This window comes from Taudactylus pleione, unplaced genomic scaffold (genome assembly GCF_031769625.1).
Source record: "Taudactylus pleione unplaced genomic scaffold, aTauple2 ptg000518l, whole genome shotgun sequence".
In the NCBI taxonomy this organism is placed as follows: Eukaryota; Metazoa; Chordata; class Amphibia; order Anura; family Myobatrachidae; genus Taudactylus; species Taudactylus pleione.
Window position 1 is genome coordinate 1708379 of NW_028284920.1, and position 22836 is coordinate 1731214.

Sequence of the window (22836 nt, forward strand, 5' to 3'; positions counted from 1 at the left end):
ATTTAACTTCCTTCTGGCCTCATCTAAGGCAGATTTAAGATTACTGTCCTTGGGCTTCTAACTTTGTGATTTGTACATCAATGGAACTTCCTGGCTTGTTTTCTTAATCATAACTGCAGCCTGAATAGCTGTCCCACACATCACAGCCAACTTTTATATTAATTTATGTAATTATTTTTACAGCTACTGCAGCACAATGCCAACATCCAAGTGCATATAAAAGAGTTAACCACTGTAAGATACAAATTGTTTGCAATAATATAATCGTTAAATATAGTAACACCAACTACAGTGATTACAAATGATGATAAATATTATTATCGGGCACCGTTGAGCAGGAAGATACTAGTGATCCTCTGTGAATCAAAACAGCTACTGTTGGACCTATTTCTTACTCTGCTTTATCTGAAATACTGGGATTAAAGATTTTTTGTTACTAATCCTATATGTAGTTCATATAAGAATCACTGAAAGTTTACGATGTGCCAGAAAAATAGATAATGGGAGCATGTAGACAATTAGGAGCATGGGCACAACAGGTGTACTACGAGGACACAGAGCTGTCAGGACTCCATTCTCACCTGTACTGCTATAGATAAAGCTGTACTCAGTAAAGAATACAACTGTACTGTACCATGCCTGAAGCAGCAAGAACCCACTGGAAACATACAGGGGCCTATTCATCAACACTAAAATAAAATTTTTAAGGACATTTTCCTTAAATAACGTTATTTTGGTATTCATGAACAGACTTAGCACAGGAGATATCACAGATATCTCCTTACTAAGTTCCCCTGCATTAATTTCCACACTCCCCATACATTAGTATGGGGATGTGGAAATTGTGGTATTCATCAAATTCCGAAAATTATGAATTTTCGGAATTTGATGCAGTTACTATTCGCCACTGTGAGGTGGCGAATAGCAGAATCGACTTACCTGTATCAGCGTGTGCAGGACCCCCGACGAGTCCCTCCGGCTCTCTGCTCCGTCCTCAGGCTCCGGAGGCTCTTCGGACATGCGTGCTCCCCAGCAGAGCACAAGAAAGTTTAGAAAAAGAAAAAAATATATATTTTTTTCTAATCTGTCATGTGGTCTGCTGGGAAACCACATGACAGACCAGCAGGACGGAGCCGGAGGCTGCTGCGCGGACAGGTAAGTCGGGGGGGGGGGAGGTGAGCAGAGGGGGGGTCAGGGGGGGTACACTACCTTAGCGCATCTGTAGGCAGTGCTGCGCATGCGCTGGTTTTACAGATGTAACAGCGCATGCGCAGCACTGTTTCCAGATGCGATAAGGTAGTGTAGGCAGGGAAAAGTATCTATTTCCCGAAAAGCTGTCATCGCAAAAATGACAGCTTTTCGGAATAGATACTTATGGAGAGGAGGAATGATGAATTCCACCTATAATTAGGTAGAACTCCGTGCGAGTTCTAAACCTAATTATCTCCATCAAATTTTTAAGTTTAATGAATAGGCCCCACAGTGATAAGGCGATGCTTAGATGTGAAAATTCTGCTGAAAGTGTTTGTTAGAATGTTTTTATCGAACTTTCAAAAGAGGAAACAGAAGACAGTGAATACACATGGTTCAGTGCTCTGGTGTATGATTTCCAGAGTACAGTGTTTGTTTAAGGCACAAGGCTGGAGCTTTAAATGTTTCCGACATCCTGACAAGTTCTGACAATACAGGAAATGTGTCACTATTTAAATATTAAACGCTTGGAGCAAAGACATCCCCCTGACAAGTTCATGATGACGAAAACACATCCACAGATTCCACGCACACACAGCTTAAACCACTGCAATACAAATGATAGAGGATCCCTGTCTGCTCAGTGTACCGATGGTAACCGGTTGTGAAACCAGTTGGATTTTGTCTATATGCTTTTATTGTTCTATATTTCATCATTATGATAATGGCCCCCTTTTTCTTCTTTCTTGTAGATCATTTTGCCCAGGAAAGGAATAGGCCAACGCAAGAGGATGTTACTACTTCTGTAGTTTGTACAGCAGTCACCCACACTGGGACTTTGGACCTGATTCAAACCCGTTCGCTAAAGCGCGATCGCTCGCTGCCGGGCGATTGTTGCTCAGTCCGCATGCGTATAAGTCGCAGTGCGCATGCGTAAATCAGTCACTGCGATGGGGAATCGTGCGCTCATAGCACAAAGCTATAGCACTACTTTGAGTGACAGACAGTGCTGTTTGTGGGTGGTTACAGGGGAAGGTGCTTGTAAATGGGGGAGTGGTTTTGCGGACGCAGGGGTATCAGGCAAACAAAACGCTGTTTAAAGGGCATGCATAATTAGCAAAGTGGCGTCATGGTACACGTCACCGGAATGTATTTCAACCAGCACTGAGAGCAGTGCTTGCATCGGGGTAGGGCTACCTCAAGGGCTACGAGGAGCTCCGATGGCTCTCGATGTTACCGATTAATCCTACAATTCCAGGAGATGACGTGTGCTGCAAGGGTAAAGGGGGTGTCTTTATACACTAGCGAGCGCTCAGTGCCGTAGCTTGCTAAGACATAGAGGGCGTCCTTACGCCATGCAGTGCGAGCGTGGAATTTGAATATCCGGCCCCTTTTTTCCAGTTAGCGGTCGCATCTTGCGAGCAGGTCTGAATGAGCTCCTTTGTGCAAGCAAACTAATTGATCAATTTAATTAATTACCTCACTTAGGGCAGGATGTACTGTTCATCACATCTCCCCACTTATCAGGAACATACTGGTATTAATAACACTGGTACGTACCTAGAATTGCAATTAAAATCGTAAAGGACAGATCTTCTGAAAAGAGCTGTCCTTTGCGAAGAGGGAACAAGCGGGTTTATGATCCAGAAGTCCCTCAGGCATCTGCGCATGCATCGTATGACGGGGATACTGGGAGGGATCTGATTGGCTCTCTCCCAGGGCACAATGCAAAAAGAAATCTACAGGTTTCTATTGGGCAACGCCATCAATAGGTGGCATTGCCCACCGGGTCAAAGCTCCGGAAAGAAACGCATTACAGAGCTAGCCACATATGGGAAATGCAGGCAATTTGAAGACTCGTTATGATTGACTCTTGGTGAATGCCAACTGCGGTGCCAATGTCACTGAGCAAATAAAAAAAGATAAGACAGCAATATTCAATTTCATCCAGAAACATTTCAAGATGCTCATGGTCTCTTTTTCTCAAAGAATATATATTCAAGCTGGTGCTCTGCTTATTACCTCTAAGACCAGTTATTTTAGACTTAACAAACAGCTGCTCATGTTTCAGTTATTCCAGCTTATCTAGCACTGATGCTGGTCCTGGCATCCTAAGTTCTAATACTCCACTGACTCAGCGGCCCCAGAAATAGCTGTGTAACGTATTATATGTTACTGTAGGTAAAATGTGACATGGTTCAAATTTAGTGTCACTGCCTGTTTACATAGGAGTAACTGTTTTTGTCCTTGAGATAGCATCATAAGATTTCAGTATATGATAAGATTTTATTATATAAATAATTTCAATCAGTTTATTACCTAAACACTACAAGGGTAAGTTACATTTATTAAGATTTGATTTTTGTTGATTTGGTGTTTTTCTGCGATTATGCAAATTGGAGATTTACTAAAAGCCAATTTGACTGCAATTCGCAGGTGAAATACAACTTAACACACAAATTCGGCACAATACACCATCGGACCAAACATTGGGCCTGATTCACTATGGATCGCAATATAGCGTATGCACGCAGTGTCACTATGAATTTATGCTAATCCGTGCCGCTGCAGCACTACATAAGGACGCCCACTTCACTTACATGCACATCCGTAATGTTCAGCAGGACTGCAAAATCATCAGTACAATCAAGTACCATCGAAGCCTCAGGCACAGTTAAGGCAGGTCAGACCTTACTCAGAAATGGCTTACTTCAGCGCACGCTATGATGCTTCAGGCTACATATGGTATCGCAGTGGCTAATTTATGCATGCCCCTGCAACGGCGTTGAAATGCACTGGCATTTTGCTGAGCACCCCCCCCCCCCCGTCACCTCCCACAAACAGCACTTCCTGTCAATCACTCTGCGATGGGTCTGCGTAGTTACTGCAATCCTCAATAACATTAATTTCCAGTCAATTTTGACCACCTCACAGCTATCAATATTATTCAGCAACATAGGCCAAAGACTGGCTGGCTAAACTAAGCACAAACACACGGCGGTTATTTCTGTTTAAAAATGTTTTGCAAATTAGTAATGTATTAGCAATAACCAATCAAACTAACTCGCAAGTACTTTCAATAGAAAATAACACAAAACAGAAATTTACTAAAAATCGTGCGTGGAATATCCTTACTCAAAACAAAAGTAGTCGTAGTTAACAAGCAGCAAAGATAAAAACCCTAAACCATGAGTAAAATAGCAACAGCAGATGTGAATGCCCCCTACACAAGTCCACATGCCTCCAGCACATGCCTATTCTCAGCAATGGCGTAACTAGAGTCTTTGGTGCCATGGGCAAGATGAGAAATGGTGTACCCCAAGTGCATGCTAAAAAAGTGGGTGTGGTCACATTTCACAAGGGGCGTGGTCACTGAAAATAGTGGCGTGTCAACATGGCATGCCACCATTCTTCGTCACTCTGGGAACATTCCTTTCCATATGGACCTTAATGTTCCCAGTAGAAGTGCTCCGTATGCACTGCCCCCAGTAGTAGTGCCCTTTATGCAGTGCCCCCAGTAGCAGTGCCCCTTATGCAGTGCCCCCAGTAGCAGTGCCCCTTATGCAGTGCCCCCAGTAGTAGTGCCCCTTATGCAGTACCCCCAGTAGTAGTGCCCCTTATGCAGTACCCCCAGTTGTAGTGTGCTTTATGCAGTGCCTCCAGTAGTAGTGCCCCTTATACAATCCCCCCAATAGTAGTGCCGGCCCTTTTGTAGTGAGCTCCAGAGCGAGAGAATTTCTGTCTCGCTCCAGGGCTTGTGCACGTGCAGTGCGGCCACTGCACGTGTGCAAGGCCTAAACATCAACCCGCTTGCGAGCGGGTCTGAATGAGGTCCACAGTGTGAATCGGATACAGTGCAGTTTACAGTGCGGGTCAGTTACAGTGCAGGTCAGTTATAGTGCTGGATACAGTGTGGGTCGGATACAGTGCAGTTTATAGTGGAGGTCGGATACACTGCAGGTCAATTACAGTGTGGGTTGCATATAGTGGGTGCATATAGTGCAGGTCGGATAAAGTGCAGTTTATAGTGCAGGTCGGATACAGTGCAGGTCAGATACAGTGTGGGTTGCATATAGTGGGTGCATATAGTGCATGTCGGATAAAGTGCAGTTTATATTGCAGGTCGGATACAGTGCAGGTCAGATACAGTGTGGGTTGCATATAGTGCAGGTCGGATAAAGTGCAGTTTATAGTGCAGGTCGGATACAGTGCAGGTCAGATACAGTGTGTGTTGCATATAGTGGGTTGCATATAGTGCAGGTCGGATAAAGTGCAGTTTATAGTGCAGGTCGGATACAGTGTGGGTTGCATATAGTGCAGGTCGGATAAAGTGCAGTTTATAGTGCAGGTCGGATACAGTGCAGGTCAGATACAGTGTGGGTTGCATATAGTGGGTTGCATATAGTGCAGGTCTTGAAAGCATACACTTTCTGGAGATTGAACTCAATAGCTAAAACCATCATTAGAAGAATTCCTTTTCATTAATTGCCGCTTGCACATGCTCAGACCGATGAAGCACATGCTCTGTAAGAATGCCGGGTCTGAAACAGGACATTAAGTGATCAGATAAGCTTTATTATATTACTTTGTACACTTCGCTACTTATCGGAGTTCCATGTCTTTGCAAGTGTTTTTATAGCATTGCCCTGCGATATACAGAGATAAATGACTATATAACTATCGGGTCTAAAATGCGATTACAGATATTCTGGATCTACCTCCAATATTTCCTCAATCAGTTGAATTGCCACAAGACTCGTTTTTGAGCCCTCTGCTCTTCTCTAGGTAATAATGTCTCTTGGCAGAGATGACACAAATATGTATGTATTATCTTGTGATCTATCACCATCTGCGTTGGCCTGAATTACTGAATGTCTCTCTACCATTTCATCATGGATGTTCTCTAATCACCTCAAACGCAATCTTTCAAAAACTGAGCTATTATTATCAGAAACTGTGTATCAGACATCTATATTTCTACTGACAATAGAACAATCATCCCTACACCTCAAATTCACTGTGTGTCATCCTTAACTTTGTCCTTCATTTCCATATCCAATCTATTTCCAAATCCTGTTACATACATCTAAGAAACATGTTAAGAATATGTATATATTTCACAAAGGACACAGCAAAAGCTGTAATTTAGGCAACTTAGGTTGGAAATTATGAGAGAGCAGATAAGAGTTTTGGTAGTAACTTGGGTAATAAAAAGGCATATTCTATATTCTGTATGTTACTTTGTTAATGGCATAGGTCTCGCTCTCACCCAAATATTCTTCAGGCACCAGAGTACTAGCCCTCACAATAAAGCCACTATGGGAGGTAGTTTAATGGACAGCATGTTCAAGGCCACCATCGCCACCTCATTATGAGGCCTAAATCCCACCTGTCACCCTTCCCTCTGTTCATTACCCATTGCAATTTAAATACCACCGTTGCTTGACTAAGTGACTGCATTTTGAGCAAACTCCCCCTAATGTTCTTCATAATAGTGGTCCTGGTGATTCCAACTGTAATACGGGCTAGATCTGCTGTCCAGCTATCCTTACTGATGGTTCACCTACTGACCATGCAGCGGACAGGCCTGTCTATCTCTATAAGCACCTGACTTGTGGTCTCAACTCTATTCAGTGACTGTGTTGTGTTCCTTTGTCTCAACCTTGTGAGCCTCTACATCAATGTTAGTATTCAATGGTACCCTCAGTTGGCCATACCACTAATTATGCCAATTGTTCACTGAAAGGCAGCACTATCAGTTCATCTTTAATATCTGCCATAGTTTCTGTCTTAGCTCATTGTTCCTTAATGGCCCCCATTGAGGTCAATGGTCGGAACTGTTCATTGGCTGAGAGGCGGAAGGCTCACCTCTTTCAGCCAATGAACGCTCAGCACCGAGGTTTCCATAGTGAAATCCCGCCGCTGAGCTCTCATTCGGGAAGTACCGTCCTTAGAGGATGGTACTATTGTCCGGTGGCTCTCGAAATTCGGGGATTGCCTACATAGAATGAAGAGGATCCGAACTTCGCATAGGAGAAGGTGAGTATCGATATTTTTTTTACAGGTGCCCTATGGATTATCTACATGGAGAAGAGGACTGATGGGCCTCAGGGATACATAGGTGAGTATGTGAGATAGTGTGTATCCATGTGTGTACATGTGTGTGTGCATGTATGTTTTACTTTTAATAAAATTTTACTGTCTATGGCAGTGGTTCCCAAACTTTTTTGAATCACGGCGCCCTAGAGTATCAGCATTGTTTTCACGGCACCCCTAAGCCAAAAGTTTGAGAAATTCAGAAATAAAAATAGTAGTAAAGTGAAGTAAATTGTGCTTACCTGTCATCGTTAGATTCAGTTATGTGATGGTGGACAGGTTTGAGCTTCTGATTGTCCACATATTTACATTAGATTGACCATAAATAATTTGATTTGGTGCTGGACCACCATCCTGAGGCACCCCTGCAATTGTCCTGAGGCACCCCAGGGTGCCATGGCGCACAGTTTGGGAACCACTGGTCTACTGTGTGTGTGTTCTGTGATTTTTTTTAATATTGCTTTTGCTGTGAAACGACAGGTACCAGAGGGCCCGTAATGCCCCGCATGCTGGTACTTGTGTTTCTCCAAGTACCAGCATGCGGGGGAGGCTTGATGGGACTGTAGTTCCACAGCAAAACACAAAATTTTACTTTTATCAAATGCACTACATACACAATCAACCCGGTACGGGTGCCGGGAATAGCTCCGGGCTATCGGCCTAGATCTTGGGTGCTCTGGAGAGGGGGACTCCTTGGGGGTCCCCAGCTCCCCAGGGATCTCCAGCTTGGGCTGATTAACGGTCAGGGTTAATGCTTCGGCATGAGGAACCCGGTGAAAGGGTTCCCCTTGCTGTGGCATTAGCCCCCTGCTAGAAAAAGGACGGTGCTGGTTCTAATAAATACAGGGGGACCCTACTAATTTCTTCCCCCCTCTATTTCCAGAACCAGAACCGGATCAGAATCAGAGCCCAGTGCTGGATGCGCAAAATACGGGGGTCCCCTATGTCGTTTGTCCTCTGTACTGTATTTTGGCAACCAGGACTGGTTATGACTAGCACGGTGCTAGTTGTGCTTAAATACGGGGGACCCCTACATCATTTTTCCCCTGTATTTTGCACAACCAGCGCTGGGCCACTAATGCCTGGGGCTGGTTGCTTTTTTGGGGGGGGGCAATCTGTTTTTTTTTTTATTTCACACAGGCTTTGATTTTTTTAAAACACAGCAACACAGACGATCTCACTGATCCGTCCATTCATCTGTGTTTATTTTTTTACAGACAGATGCATGCATCATGGATCTCCCTGATCTGTGCAAGCATCTGTCTGCTATCCTGCACGATCTAAAGATCTGCATATCTTTAGATCGTGCACGATAGATCATGACAAATTGGGCAGCTTTTGCTGCACATCGTGTCCTGGAGTTTCAGGGGTAGTTCAAGGGAAATTGCTCACGATATCGCATCGTCTAGTGTGTACGCATCTTACCTTTTCCACACATCCCTCATCCAAACAAACCACATTTCCAGCACTATATACTGCTGCACCTTTGTATAATGCCCACATGTACCCTCGGCTTCATATAAAAGTCTGTGTCTGGCTCCAATACTAGCCAGTGCCTCCCCAGCCATTTACCTCACCGCACGTCACTGCTCTCAGCTCATCTAATTTCCCAGATACATTACTATACACCCCAGATACATTACTATACACCCCAGATACACTACTATACACCCCAGATACATTACTATACCCCTAAACACACCTCACCCACCTGATACATTACTATACCCCCCTAACCCACTCCCCCAAAAAAGTATGTTTATACCTCCCCTCCCCCATACATTACACCCCCACGTAATATAGTATACACCCCCACCTAACATGAATACAGAGCCAATTACCTGTGTTTGCAGCAGTGTAGGAGGCTGTTCTCTCACACACCAAAAGCTTTCTTGACTCTGCAGGGGAGAATCCATTCCCCAGGTGAAGGATAGCCTGGGCAAGTGGGCACTGGGCAGACTCAAAGCAGGAAGGGGTGTGAACTCTGGAATGGGCAAAGGAGTTGGGACCTAACACTCTGCCTGTAGGGGAGGACATACCAAGCAGAGCAGGAGGGAGCGGGGACTCGGAAAGGGGGTGGGGACTCAGGGAGGGGCGGGGAGAGAGAACTTAATTCCTCAACTGCAGAGAGAAGGATGGACAGGTACGGCAGCCGCAGCACAGTCTGAGACTACTGTAAGTGGAGCAGTCACAACGCTGAAGCCTACTCTGCTTTGCTCTTCTATGAGAAGGGGGCCGCAGCTGCAGCTAGTCAGTGGTTACAATGACTGACACTGACAGGGGGCATGCAGCGCACCGCTGATCCTAATACCAACCTACCTTGAGACACCTGCCTGTGACTGAAAATCATCTGCACTCTGCGGGCCCCCCTCTGAGTCCGGGTCCAGCACATTAGTACCAGCTGTACCCCCCTGATGGCGGCCCTGTTTGTCAGGTACACACAGTAGCAAAGTTCAAAGGGGCTTTACAATCCACTTGTGGTCAAACCTTTAACCAATCCAGCTGGCCCAGGCTCGTGCCGGGCTCCTTAAAAACCCAGTCCAAGGTAATTAGTACCCACCTCAGCGCTCCTGAAAACAGGTATATTGACAGTTCAAATCAGCTCTGCATAGCTTGTAATTTCCGTTGACACATCCTCTCAGAATATGATAATGCCCCATTACAGACCAGTTATGCTCCTTCAGTCGCAAATGTAGATGCAACTATGATGTGCAATTTCGCATTGCCAGTATTGCATACACTTGGTCCCGGAACATGTGCAGCGTGCAAACAGGCCTAGGTGCAAATCTCCATTGGAACCTCTTTGTACATGAAAAATATGCCATTTTGAAGTTAATAATTCACTATATACAATTAATTGTTTAGCAAAAAATCTCACATTTTGTGAGAGAAATATGATATATATATATATATATATATATATATATATATATGTATATATATATATATATAATGTGACACAGTCGGGGTCGGGGTCCCTCTCCTGGGGTAGATAGTGTTGAAGCCGGATGATTGGCTAAGACAGAATCTGTTTACAATCGGAATCTGCACGACGCCATCTTGAGAATGGCGACAAAACTCCATCTTAGAAATAGATCACACAGCGCCATTTTGTCAAAACCACATAGAACACAAAACATAATGCTAAATTGCTAATAAATAGCACGGCCAGCTTTTTAACAATCTTCCCCAAACACATACCGACAGTGTTTAACATACATAAAAATGGCTTTCCAACACATTAAAATCACCATAGACTTAAATATGAACAGTGCAAAATAGTAGCAAATTAGTGGTGTTCTCCCTGCATTCACATTAACACATACACGCGATGTTAAACGGTGCACAACGCAAAATAGGTAATGATTAGCATGAGAACACTTTTATTAATCCTTCTCAAAATCATACTGCCAGTAGTCAAAACACCTACGGATAAGATTCCAACACTCTGCAACACTTACACAGCGCTAGTTAGCGCTGTTCTCCCTGCACTCTCAGTAAAACACCTAGCTGCGAGGTTAACACAAATATCATAGTAACAGTAATATAGTTAAACTGTGCTGAGCATCTGAAACTCATTAGAACACTTTATACAATCCCCACACAACCAATACTGACTTAGTCCCACACACTCAAAAATACCTTTCCAGCTTAGCGCTGCTCGCTAAGTATCCCACAGACTCCCAGACACACAATGCTATTTAGCGTTGTTTTCCCTTGCATACATACACTTAAAGCAATGGTTCCGTAGCGCAAAAGAATTATTATTATTCGATTCACTCACAATGCCAGCATGTAAATAAATCACTGTTTTCTGCAGCTAAGGCTTAGTACATGATAAACCGACCGTGTTTGGTGTTGTACTGATCTACTCTGTCTCAACAGATCTCCGGTACCATCGGTGAGAAGATCGGAACATGCATCTGAGAACTATGGACTATAGCGATTTAAAACATTAAAATGCACTCTGTAATGTTAGGAGCTTAAATTTGCATGCAGTGGGAAAAAGGAAACAAAAGGCTGTCGGAGGCTGACCTGTGTCCATTGAATTGACCTGTTAACTGTCCTGTAACAAAAGCATCGTGACGGAGAACCAATGGAATCATGCCAAACTTGCCTATTGTATTGCCTATCCCTGTAAGAGTATATATGTGCGCTCTCTGACCCCAATCGGGAGTCTTCTTGCTAATGCAGTTGACGGACATTTCTTGCTGATGCCGGTATCTGGTCCCAAAGCGCGTGCGTATGTAACAACTGTACCTTGGGTCTGTATGATTTATTTGCGCTAATTGTCTGTAGATCGCAGCGTGTAACCATCTGTTTTTATGTTGAATAATAACTTTTTGTGCTTTGGAAACACATTCAAAGTCTGAGCACATTTATTTACTATATGACTCATTACGCTCAATAGCAACAATTCTAGAAGGTATAGGTAGGATTTAGAAGGTATAGGCAGGATCATCTAGAGGTTTAGAAGGAATAGGCAGGATCGTATAGAGGTTTAAATTAGGTATCGATAATGGACTCCCTCTTTACACACACAGCAGCCGTAGAAATAGGCTACAAGTCTGGGGTTCTCGTACAAACTGGTCGGTGCCAGTCTTTATTGTGCCAAATGATTATAAACATAAACAAAACATAAACATAAGTCCTAGCCCAGCTGGGCACTAGCTACACAGCAAATTCCCTCTCTACAATAATGGTAGGGCCTATTGCCCTCACCATCAACAAAATACATGCACAGTACTTACAAGGATTATCACCAAGTGTCTCTGAACAGGCTAGTCTGCCTGCTCTCCCAGGTGTGAGACACTCAGCCACAAACAAACCATGCTTATATTAGCCATTTCCAGCTGCAAGCCCTAATGAGCCTTTTAACAGGCTGAAAGGCCCAAAACCTTGAGTGGCCTGTGGATGCAGCCCTCCATCTCCTCACATCCCCAGGACCCAAACCGGCTTTTCCAAAAGCCGACACTCTGGTCTGCTTACTAAACAGACTTCTGGGGTTTTTTAGAACACATAGGCCAAACACCTAGGACAAATGTACCTGCCATTGACCACTTTACCAGTGCTTCATAAGACGAAACACGTTGGGTATGTTTGCTGCCTCATGAACTGTGGAATACTACCTCTCTCTTACATTCAGATAAGCTGCTAAAACATCAACTTGTTCTTACACTGCCGTTTTTATATTTAACTTTTTAGTGTCTTTTATATGTCTGAATAATTATGTAAGCCCTTATGGTACTCTATTAATTTTTAATTACCTATTCTTTTATTGTGCTTTAATAAATTGTCATTATTCTTATACTTAACTTATTTTACACTAGCACTTTTTTGGTTCTTGAATTGATATAAATATTTATTTGTCAGGAGTACTTCTCCTAATGTTATGAACTCATTATATAATTGTAATTAATTTATGTCCACTTGGTACATACCTAATTTCCAGGAGATATACTGTATCATTCACATTGCAGAATACGCCTAATATATTTAGCAAACTTGTCGCTCAACTGTCAATTTACACTTTTTCTATCTATCTATCTATCTATCTATCTATCTATCTATCTATATATATATATATATATATATATATATATAATTTTTTTTATGGAACAAATTCCATTTTTTGAAATTGCATTATGCTGTAATAGTATGATAAATCTTGGTTTGCCTATACAGCACAGAAAATGGCTCACACAAAGCTTTATCAATAGTCATATGAGAGACAATTCTGACACCAAGTGGAGAAAAACTATAATCTCAGCATATTATTGACGTAAAATGTATTGTGCATAAACTACCGTAAGTGTTCACACAAATTGTAGTCCTGAATGCTTATATGTGAGTACATTCTGTGAATAATTTTTTTTAATGGTTTAGCAGCTCTGAAGAATTAAGATATTGTCAACTCCCTTCTTCCTAAGCCATACTTACCTACTTTTTGTTTCTCGAAGCAGGTGGGCGATGATGGGGGCCAGACTTTTCACGTAATTAAGCCCCGCCACCTCGCTGTAAATTGCAGTGAATACAGCATATTACATTATAATAGGGGGTGTGGCCAAATGAAGCATTTCTTATAGAATCGCAACATTAAGCTCCGCCCTCTACTTGCGGACCACCGATCCCCAGAAAACACTCCCCATTCTGCCCACTTCACTAGGAAGTACAGAGCAATCGTGAGCGTAAAACACCTCCCAACAAATCAGGACTATCTTTATGGCTCTCAGGAAAGCAGTCCCCGGCCTACCTGAATAGGGACAGTCGGTAAGCATAACTTTCTGACTTCTAACTAGACGAGTAGTGTCACAGCAGCCAATCTGGAGCTAAGGATTAACCTGAGACCTACTGTAATGAATCAGGCTGAAATGCAGCGTAAATAAGTAAACTAATGATAATATTTATTATAGACAGTTATGAAGACTTGGGGCTAAAATTACTAAAGGTCTATTTTGGTCAATTGAGATTTTTGGTAAATTTTCCAAATCAGAAATTTACTAAAGTCAAAATCGACATGAAATCGACCTAAAAATAGACTTCACAATAAGGTAGAACATTGGCCCATCAATACTTTTACATAGACGACTATTGAAACTGGGAGTTTACTAAAAGTCTGGAAATCGACAGCAAATCGACCAAAATTTGACATCGAAATAGACCACAGAATAGATTTTTAACTGACAGGTGTGTTTGACTTCTATACCAGCTTATACTGGGCCAAACTTCATTATGATGGCAATAAAAAAGGGGACACAAGCATGAGTGCACAGTGGCTGTAGGAAAATGGATTTAGAAGGCTATAATCTGTACTGCACTTTCCTGCGGTATGCACATCACCACCTGACTGAGAGGACCCAGGAGACTGAATCGGAGGAACAACAGCAGCTTAATGAGGTACCCTAAGCAGGCTTAGGTTTTTCCATGCATGATTAAATCTCAGTGCATTGTCTGCTGGCGAGTTCATACTCAATCGCTCCAACATAATGCTGCTGTATGACCTCGTCAAGACTCAGCTTGAGCCAGACACTGCACATTCATATGTCATATCAGGCCTGCACAAGCTGCTGTTTGCTCTGCATTTGTTTGCTACTGACTCCTTTCAGCTTCAGCTTCTGGGAAAGTGCTAGGAATATCGCAGGTTACCTTAAGCAGGCACTTCATAAAGGTTATGGAAGCCCTCATCACCCTCTGTAAGAGCTACATCTGCTTTCCCAGCCGGGAGTCACAGTGAGATGAACTAAAGGTAGCCTTCTATAGTCTTGCAGGCATGCGTAATGTCCTGGGATCTATAGACTGCACACACATAGGGCTGAGACCACCTAGGAATAGAATGTTCATTTACATCAGTAGGTACCACACCTATTTTATGACTGTGCAGGTGGTGTGTGTTAGCAAAGCAATACATTTATGAGTGTGCTATCTAGATATCCTGGTTCTTGTCACAATACCTACATTCTCAGTAAATCATACCTCTATGCAAAGCTTGAGGTGAACCAAAGTGTCTCAGAACACGTTTTGGATGGAATGCGGTTAGAATGCAAACCCGTTGGGATTCCGGTGGTCAGAATGCCGATGCCGGAATCCCGACACTTGTCAGAATACCGGCGCCAGCATCCCAACCGCCGCAATCCTGAAGATAAGTACTGGGGTTAGGGGAAGAGTTAGGGTATGGGGTTATGGTAAGGCACTAGGGGGAGGGTTAGGCTGCATGGGGTGGGGAGGTTAAGTTTAGGCTGTGGCGAGGGAGGGTTAGATTTAGGCACTGGAGGGAGGGAGGGTTATGGGTAGGGTTAGGGATTAGGTTAGGCTTAGTTACCTGGGGGCGTTGGCATTTTAACCTGGTCAGGATGCCGGCATTGGGGTTCTAACCGACTGGATCCCGAACGCCTGGATCCTGTACCCAACCCGTTTTGGACACATAAACTCAACGTCGATGTTGGTTGGTTTTAGATCGCTTTAAAATTGACCTTTAGTAAATTTTGCCATTGGAAGATGACTTAATTTACGTACATGATATACAAAAATTCCGTTTAATATGTTTTTGATCAGAAACTAATTTATGACATTCAAAACATACAACAATTTGATAATGCAGGACTAAAACAATAAAATAGCAAAGTGTGAAATCTTGTAACTGAATACAGGTAAAAAAAAATCAAATAACTCATTCTTCATTGTATCAGTAATTTGTACAAAAGCATAATATAAACATAGACATGTCTCACACAGACACATTTCAGCTTTCTTGTAACACTAGGAATCATTAGGAAAGGGAATCATCGTGTACCTGCTGGAAGTTTTCTCGCTGCAATCGATCTGCGGTTAATTTGTGAACATTCTTCATTATATGCAGTAAAAGCGCATTGCACACAGCCTGCTCCTCTTGTACGTTACCATTGAATGGGACCCTTTGCATTAAAAGAGAGAAAATGATGTGTTGTGAGTCCAATTTTTTTTATTGTGTGTTAATCATACTCTAGTGATAGTGACTGGCTGCTTATTCGTGAAGTGCAAAATAGACGAGGCACAAGGCAAAATCCTTTTTCATGGTGCTTCAATGGCCATGATGCACGTACTGTAGATGTTTGCCCCAGTGAATAGGTTTGCAGAGTCAGACGGCAGTGTTTATGGAAGAGCAGACATCTGCACCATCCAGAGTTTGGTGAACTATGGGGTTTACTTGCCATGTATACCTTAAAAGCAGCGTGGTTGCCCGTCCCTGGTGGGCCATGGTCCCAAGACAGGCCCGGGCCATGTGCCTTGTATCACCCATCCTCCCTGGCACACCAAGTGCACCGATGTGTCTAGTTTTGGTTAGATTTGTTGGAAAGTGAGATTGTTTATATAAAATAAAAGGGTGGTGGTCTGGTGGAGAGGGCATATTATTAGAGGCAGCCACTCCTTGCTGATCGGAGGGGTGCATAGTCATATTGATTTTTGGGACAGCTCTGTGCAAGCCCCCCCTTGATCAGATCAGATCTTTTCCTATAATTTCAATTGTACATATATTGTGCCAATCTAGTTGCACATCTGCACAGTTTCATTTCTAGGCATACTTTGCCCAATGTACACAAATCCCTGAACATAAAAAAAATCAGTATGTAAAGAATACAGGACCTCATTCAGAGTCGGTCGTTGCGGCCGCACGGTCGTACGCCACCGATGTTCGCTAAACTGCGCATGCATAAAGTTCGCAATGCGCGTGCACAAACTAGCTGCTACGATCAGAAATTTCTCTCTCCTTGAACACAGCCAGGTCGGTAGTTTGAGTGACAGATTGAGGCGTTTGTGGGTGGTAACAGGGGAAGGAGCTTGAAAACGGGGGAGTGGAGATCCGAACGCAGGCGTGCCTAATTATGCGAACGGCGTTTTATGGGAGTGCATAATTAACAAAGTAGTGTCATGGCACACGTGACATGGGTGGTTTGTACACTGACCTGATCGTAGTGCTTAAGAGAGGGTATGTTCAACCTTAAGCTCTACGACCAGTACCGATGGTCTTGATTAATCCTTATATGCCCAGAGATGACGTGTAATGCGTACGAGAAGAGGGCGTATTTTTTGTCTTACGGCCGTATCCTCTCCTTGGTCGGCCAGCTAACTATCCGATCTTAAGGACGCAACTTGCGAGTGCATCATTTGCATATCCGGCCCCTTTTCCCTTACGACCGTGCGGCTGCAATGACCGACTCTGAATGAGGTCCACAGTCTCCATGGTTCCTCACTCTTAATAGAACCCACAAATGAGAGTAAAACAAGCTATATATTATGAGAAAAACTGGTTCTGGTTTTCCACAGTACACGTTTTTCTCGCCTGTTTTTCTGCCTCTGCAATCCTAAGTGGATTTTATGTATGTAGCGGTTATGACTGAGGGGTACAGTATATTTACTAAAGTGTAGGTTTTTAGAAGTGGAGATGTTGCCCATAGCAACCAATCTTGTGCCTTTTTCCCGCCTGCAAATTGCATTTCTTTCAACAGCGCATGTAAGCCAAAAATTCTTACTCATCAGTTCCAATGTCGATGGTGACACATTCTCATTCTTCTTAGAACTGGCTGAACTGGGGTAAAAGGGGGCAGTATAGCAAGTGCGGAAAATATGTCCTGCACTGACCACAAGAAAGACACAAATACGCCTGTTAGAAGGCGGAACACTCAACTCCCGGTGCAATATGCAAACTGAGGATAACAATCATCAGCTGATTCTAATTGGCTGCATGTGCCAGACTCCCTCCCACTTATATTATTATTATTACTGCTGTGATCTATTCACATTAGCAGAGCCGTAGCTAGACTTTTTGGTGCCCTGTGCCAAAAAGAGCATTGGCGCCCCCCCCCCCCCCCCCCCACACCCATTTTTAAGATAGAGACATAAGATAGGATACCTGAAAAAGGACCATGGGGAAGGGCCAGGGAAAAGATAGGGGTGGCCAGGAGATGCTGGGGATAAAAGAAGAGGAAGCTACATGTGAGAATGATAATAAATAGAAAATTGACAGGACCAAACAGTGCCCCCTGCCCTGCGGTGCCCTGTGCCATGGCACAGATCGCACCACCCTAGTTGCGGCCCTGCACATTAGTACAGTGATATTTACAATTGGTCCACAGCAATAAGCAATAAAGCAGATTCCTATTTGATCTTTTAACAGCTTCACTGAGGGTTTTCTCACTCCTGTGGTGATCCCATTTTACCACTTATGCACTTGTCACATTCCAACATCAATATATCAATATCATATTTTTTATACAGTGCCCTCACAAGTTATACCTTTATATGCCAGAACACTTTGCATGTTCAGAAAATATCATCCTTTTACACGTTAAATAAGATTTAACCATAATAGTTTACATGATCACTTACGGGTTCAGACACAGCTGAGCTACTGTTCATGTGCAGCAATTTGGCCGCGTATGTGCAAGTGATATTTACCAGTGAGGTAAAATAAATTGCCACAGTGTAGCCCATACAGTAAGCTGCAATGGACTAACGTGCTCTAAACATAGTGTTAGCTAAGTAGCTCAGTGGAGCTTTTTCGCATTCCCCATAGGACAGCTATGTATTAAGAGGGGGACCACACACAGTACCCCCTCGGTAAATGGCTACTATACTTAAAATACTTCAATCTTCTAAAAACAGCCATTTTCAGAGGATTTGGCAGATTTTTTAGTATGATACATAAGACTCATGGAGTATCTGTTTAATATATGTTGTAAATATATATTTATTACATGGAAATTATTGCCATTGAACTAATGACCCTATTTGCCTTGTACAGAACCCATTACTATGGTGTGTGCACCTTGATCACAGCATTGCAGGAGCCTGGGTACACCACTTCCGCACTCCCGACTAAGGCCGTGGTGTCTGTAGTCTGTACCCACTTTCCTCTGCTCTCTGCACCCCTGTAATGGGAGAGCAAAAATGGCTGCTGAAAGCCATGTTTTGTTCTGTGATTTTATGAATGTGTCAGGGATTAGGTGGTGGTCAGGCCGCCTAAAGTTGTTATACCTTTCTTATCAGTATTTAACTAATAGAGTAGTTGTAAACAGATTTATACCCATATTTGTAAGCTCTTGACAAAATAAAGGTGTTTTTAGCAGAGAGGAGGACTATGGGGAAGGCTCTTCGGAAGCATTGGGTATGGCTCTGGGGTATTTGGCATGATTATGTACATTTTTGTGTGTGCGTCACTGGGGAGTTCATTTAGTTTGTCCCAATTACCCCTGCAAAACATAAATAGCTACAATGAGAGACCTTACTATATATTTTTAGAATGTAAGCTCTTGTGAGCAGGGCCCTCTCTCCTCTCTCTGTCTTGTTGTGTAATTATGCATTTTTTATTGTAATTTCTTATCATCGCTATTAGCAGCAATACGAAATTATATGCAACCTGAATATATTAAAAGGTACATGCAGGACCAGGGGCTCCCAAAGGAGTCCCTCCCTGTGTTCGGAGTAAAATGACTGCATCCGCTGTCTCTTCACTCCTCTTTTGGGACACCTGCGCATGCGCAGTCTACTGACAACACCTCTGCGGCAGCCATTGAAGGGGGTATCTATCCATCGGCTACAATGGGCTAACGCCATGCTCAGATGCTTTGCATTCCAGAGCTTGATAAATCTGACGACTTCATATATATGTTTTTATGGGGGCTGTAACTGTTATCGGAAATGGAGGGGTCGCCCCAGATATGGAGATATCTGCTGTTACCCTCCACAGTAAATTCAGGGGATACTTACGTAACATTTGCGCTTATCCCCCAAAAACGAGTGTATTTGGTCATAGCCGTAATAAGACTTTTTGGTGCCCTGTGCCAGAAAGAGCATTGGGGCCCCCCATTTTCAAATAGGGACATAAGATACAGTATTACACCTGAAAAAGGGCCATGGCTTCATGGGGAAGGCCCAGGGAAGAGATAGGGGAGGCCAGGAGATGCTGGGGATAAAAGAAGAGGAAGCTACAAGTGAGAATCATAATAGACAAGAAATTGACAGCCCAAACAGCGCCCCCTGACCTGCGGTGCCCTGTGCCATGGCACTGGTCGCACTACCCTAGTTACGGCCCTGTATCCTGCAAATATTATTTTCTAAACAGGCTCCTATATCAATTTGTCTATTGTGTGCATCTGTCTATATTATTCATTGTATACAAATGTAATCCAGTAGGTTGCTTGCTGCAGAAATCTCTTGGTGCTTTAGAAATAAATAATAATAACTAGGGAATCACGGCAGTAATTGCCTTAGTTACGGAGAATATTATGGATATTAGTTACTGCGGATATTATGGAGATAACGATTATGTAATTTGAGGATTTGTCATAAAGAGTTCTGCTAAATATTTTGGAACAACCACATTGGGCAATGAAACCTTTCCATTGTGACAGCAGTCTGAAATACGGCTGTTAAGACTAGCGTGCGTTCCTTGCTGAATCAGGCACACAGTTTCCAGATCACCCAGCAGATCACATGTTCTAGGTCATCCAGTAGGTGCACAGGGAAAGTTCACCAACTGTCACATTTTCCAGAGCACAATGGTGATGCTTTGTAAATGGCAGGTAGACGTTTTGCCACATAACTCTAAAACAAAGCAACCAATAACAGTGCCAACATTTTTCTGCAAATCTACGGACCAATACCTTTAATTTGGTATATGATGTGCGTTGCTCAGCCAACGGCATTATAGAAATATGTCACTCATAGTTATCCTTCTATTAATCTATAGATAAGGCACTAATAAGAATATCTAGTTCTGTCTCTAAGCAGCCTATTCATCATCGAAGGCCATATGGCCTCCGATGATGAAGTTTAGAACTCGCTGCGAGGGATACTTTAGTATCCAACTCGCTGCAGGGGAAGCGTCACACCGGAGCAATTCATCATTGCTCCGATGAGAGGACAACTGCTCCGAAAAGCAGTTGTCCCCGTGGAAAGTATCGCAGCTACATTTGTAGCTGCGTTACTTACCTGCTCCCCGTTGTCCCGGCAATGCATGCGTGACCGCGGGTCGCGCAAAGCCGCCAGGAGAGAGTGAGGAGGCGTCTGAAGATGGCGCTTGTTCTCGGCAGCAAACTCTTTCAGTTTTCGGAGTTTGTTGAATACCCGGGGGGTCCTAATGATGAATGGCCCGATAACTTAAAAATGCGGTTTCCGCATGGTTACCGGTCTCGGTAACTTAAAAATGCGGTTTCCGCATGGTTACCGGGCCATTTATCGGTTGATGAATAGGCCCCCTAAGTGTGTTTATTAAGAACATAGGTACCTGAAAAAGCTTGGTCCAAGAACAAGAGAGAGATTTTCTAGGGTCATGCTGTTTATCTCACTGTAGGAAGCCACCATCATGAAGAAAGTGCATAGATAGTGGAGCACATTAAAATGGATACTGCTCAGATCTTCAATTAAATGTTTCAGCTTCTCAGTGCATTCATCCCCGTGTGATCTGCACTCTGTGAAAGCAAAATACATATTTATCAACAAATTACTGTACATTCTCTCATCTAAACATATACATATATTCAGGGGCTGGCTGGCAACTTTTAGCCAGGGGGGCAAGTCCAGAGCACTGGCCCATAAGCAACGACTCATCCTTAAATAGATATTGCGAGATCTTGCACGCAGCCCAACCGGCACAGATGAACAATGAATGAGTGTCCTAATCAATGACTCAAATAGGGATGTCAGTTTCAATACATACACTTAAATAAATAAAACATTATAAGAGGAAAATAAAATGGTGGACATTTCAAAGAGAAGGAGACAATATAGGGCCCTATTTAGCAACGAAACATAATCTCTTTAGCACTTACTAAAGGGATTATGGTCTCCTTTCAGTATTTAACAAACAGCGGTAATCTTAGCTTATTGCTGTTTATCACTGTACCGCTTGCACCATCTACACATGATAATAGTGATGCAGCCCCTTTAGCAGGCATTGAGGTATCTGCTGTGCCCCTGGCAGGTGAAAGTGTAATGCGTATGTGCAGACTGACAGTCACACATAAACACGTAGCTGTCAGCCCAAGTATGAGTGTGTTGGGAGGGGAAGAGTAGCAGTCTGCATTCCAAGTGTGTGTGAGGGGGCTGGAGGGTAGCAGTCTGCATTCCAAGTGTGTGTGTGAGGGGCTGGAGGGCACAGCAGTCTGTAGTCCACGTGTGTGTGTGTGAGGGGGCTGGAGGGTAGCAATCTGCATTCCAAGTGTGTGTGTGGGGGGCTGGAGGGCACAGCAGTCTGTAGTCCACGTGTGTGTGTGTGTGTGAGGGGGCTGGAGGGTAGCAGTCTGCATTCCAAGTGTGTGTGTGGGGGGCTGGAGGGCAGCAGTCTTCAGTACTGGTGTGTGTGTGGTGGGAATGTCTGCAGTCCAAGAGTGTCTGTAGAAGGGTGGCTTTCTGCAGTCTAAGTGTGTGGGGGGGAGGTGGCTATCTGCAGTCCAAGTGTGTGTGTATGACTGTGTGTGAGGGGGCTGTCTGCAGTCCAAGTGTGTGTGTGTGTGTGTGAGGGGAGAGGGCTCTGTCTGCAGACCAAGTGTGTGCATGACTGTGTGTGTGTGTGGGGGGTGTCAGTCTGTAGGCTAATAGTGGGTGGGGGCATACTTGCCTACATTCAGCTCCCTCCTTCCGGGAGGGAGCTGAATGTCTATATACAGCGTGGGGCATGGCAGAGCGATGATGACGCATTGGGGGCTTGACCGCATCATTGTGGCCATGCCCCCTCTTCCAAATGCTGAGCATTGGGCATTGCAAAGCAGGTGGTGGGGCCACGATTCAGCATGAATCGCGTCACTGGCCAGCCCCGCTGCGCACGGGGGGTACGGGGTAATGCAGGAAAAAGCAGCCCCGGAAATTTATGGGAGCAGCCCTAATGGGGGTGGGGAGTTGCAGGGGGTTAACAGCGGGCGGGAGATTTGCCTACTTTTCTGGGGGGCCGGGAGCATCACCCGATATTCGGGAGACTCCCGGCCATCCCGGAAGAGTAGACATGTATGGGGTGGGGGGGATGCCTGCAGTCCAAGTGTGTGTGTGTGGGGGAGGGTAGCAATCTGTATCCCAAGT

General features: G+C 43.9%; 1 protein-coding gene across 1 annotated transcript in view; it reads right to left on the bottom strand.

The window, feature by feature from the left end:
* Positions 1-22836, bottom strand: part of FAM13C (family with sequence similarity 13 member C) — a 382048-nt gene that overhangs the window by 341229 nt on the left and 17983 nt on the right. Inside the window, exons 4-5 of the mRNA XM_088450454.1 lie at positions 21050-21233; positions 15578-15698 (exon numbers count right to left, since the gene is read on the bottom strand). Of these exons, the coding sequence (XP_088306580.1) occupies positions 15578-15698; positions 21050-21233 (305 nt within the window). The remainder of the gene's footprint in view (positions 1-15577; positions 15699-21049; positions 21234-22836) is intronic.